Source organism: Opisthorchis viverrini (genome assembly GCF_000715545.1).
Source record: "Opisthorchis viverrini unplaced genomic scaffold scaffold7637, whole genome shotgun sequence".
In the NCBI taxonomy this organism is placed as follows: Eukaryota; Metazoa; Platyhelminthes; class Trematoda; order Opisthorchiida; family Opisthorchiidae; genus Opisthorchis; species Opisthorchis viverrini.
This window is the reverse complement of record NW_008754107.1, coordinates 45-1779: the sequence shown is the minus strand read 5'-3', so window position 1 is coordinate 1779 and position 1735 is coordinate 45. Positions and strand designations below refer to the sequence as shown.

Genomic DNA, 1735 nt, shown 5'->3' with positions numbered 1-1735 from the left:
CGTTGGAGAACACCATGTGGCCAGCAACTTCCGCTATTTCGGAAGTTAGTACTGCCTAAGAAAACCTGAAGTCGGCACCCAGCTGAGGCAGTTATTTACATATTTCCATGTGTTTCTAGTCTAATCCAGGTTGAGCACCAATTCGAGTCTCAGATGCTCTAAGACTGTCCGATTGTGCATTCAGATCTCCGGAAACAGAGCATTCGAGAAGTCAAAAGTTGTCTTTTACCGGTGTCAGAGCTACAGTCATTTGGGATGTAAGCAGAAACGATCAGCTGATAGCGATGAACTTTACGCTTGAGCCCTTCACGACGTCACCAGTGGGATCGCACATAGATGATTATCAGCGGTATCCGGTTAGCCAGGGATCCTTCAGCCCTGTGGGTTAGATCAATGTCGACACTTGCATCCTACCGAGGCGGACTCTGGATTCCATGAGATTCGCAAGCGTAAACGGGTGAAAAGTGATGGAGCAGGTAGCTCTTTGACACTATGTATGTTGTATCTCCAAACTCGAGAATTGCATCTACCCAGTGAGCTCCAAAAGAGTGATGCCGGTCGTGGTTTGACGAAGAGTCTTCAGCACCATGTAAATAGTGTTCCACCAAGTAATTATGTTGTTGTTACTCATACTCAGATCTCCGTTTTTTGTCATATTTACGTTCCCCCCTCATTCTCATTGCAGCTACCGCGTGATTGTTGTATACTGAATAAAGCCTTTTGGATATTCAAATCTCAGTTACGGTGACTGGTTTACCTCGGCTCATCTGTCTAAACTATAAAAGTACGATTCTTCATCGTTTTGATTCCACTCACAGAAAATCTTCATTCATGGGTTTTCTTTGGTAATATTCGCTAGGTGGTATGATGATCGCATGTCGATTTGGATGTTTGGCTAGAAATACATCAATTTCGTGTACGCGAATTGCCTTCAAACGGTCTTTGTGCATTACCGCCTGGTGTTGTGAAAGTTCTGAATCAAAGCGTTCGGTACGTCACTCATTTCTTCATCGTGGCTAGAATGGCTGCAGCTACGGTTGCTGACAGTACCGAATGCAATTTCGACATGTCGTATTGCTACCACTCCCGTACTAGCACACCTTATTACGTCCCATCAACTATCATACGCGGTAGGACTGGTCGTTTTAGCTGGACTGTCGGATGCCGTATGGCTTGATGTGCTTTTTAATCCTTGTCTGGTGTAGCTAGATGGATATATTGCCAGAACTTGGCCCAGTCAACAATCACTGTTTGGAAGTTATCTGGACCCAGTGGCCGACAAGGTCATGATGACCACATTGGTGTTATCCATGACGGCGAGCCAATTATTTCCAGGTATTCCAATTGTGTGATCAAATCTCGTCACTGGGCAGTCACTCTGACACTATTAATTATTGCTCGCGACGTTGGGATAGTTTGTGCTGCTGGATATTTGAGCTTCCTATCACTCCCGGAGCCAGTAAGTTTGTTATTTCATTGGGCTAGTGCTAATACAGTCCAACCCAGGTTAAATTCTCTAACTTGATGCAACTCCGGCAGATTCCAGTGGAAATGAAGGCTTCCAAACTTAGTAAGGTAGCCAGTTTATATTTTACCTTATGCCGACTTCTTCCTACGTGCACGCGCTCATTATCAGTCATGCAGTATTTTTGTTTCAAGGATTTCACTTCAGCTCACTTCAGTCTTCAGCCGTGAACTGCTTGCGTGTGGTCCAGCTGAAGCACTGTTTCGGTAC

At 45.0% G+C, this 1735-nt stretch overlaps 1 protein-coding gene across 1 annotated transcript; it reads left to right on the top strand.

The window, feature by feature from the left end:
- Window positions 1-496: 496 nt before the first annotated feature.
- Window positions 497-1459, top strand: T265_15928 (hypothetical protein; the record flags this gene model as incomplete). Its single annotated transcript, XM_009179357.1, has 2 exons — window positions 497-608; window positions 1206-1459. Coding segments are annotated over 2 exons (366 nt in total), but the record flags the coding sequence as incomplete, so codon positions are not given.
- Window positions 1460-1735: the final 276 nt, after the last annotated feature.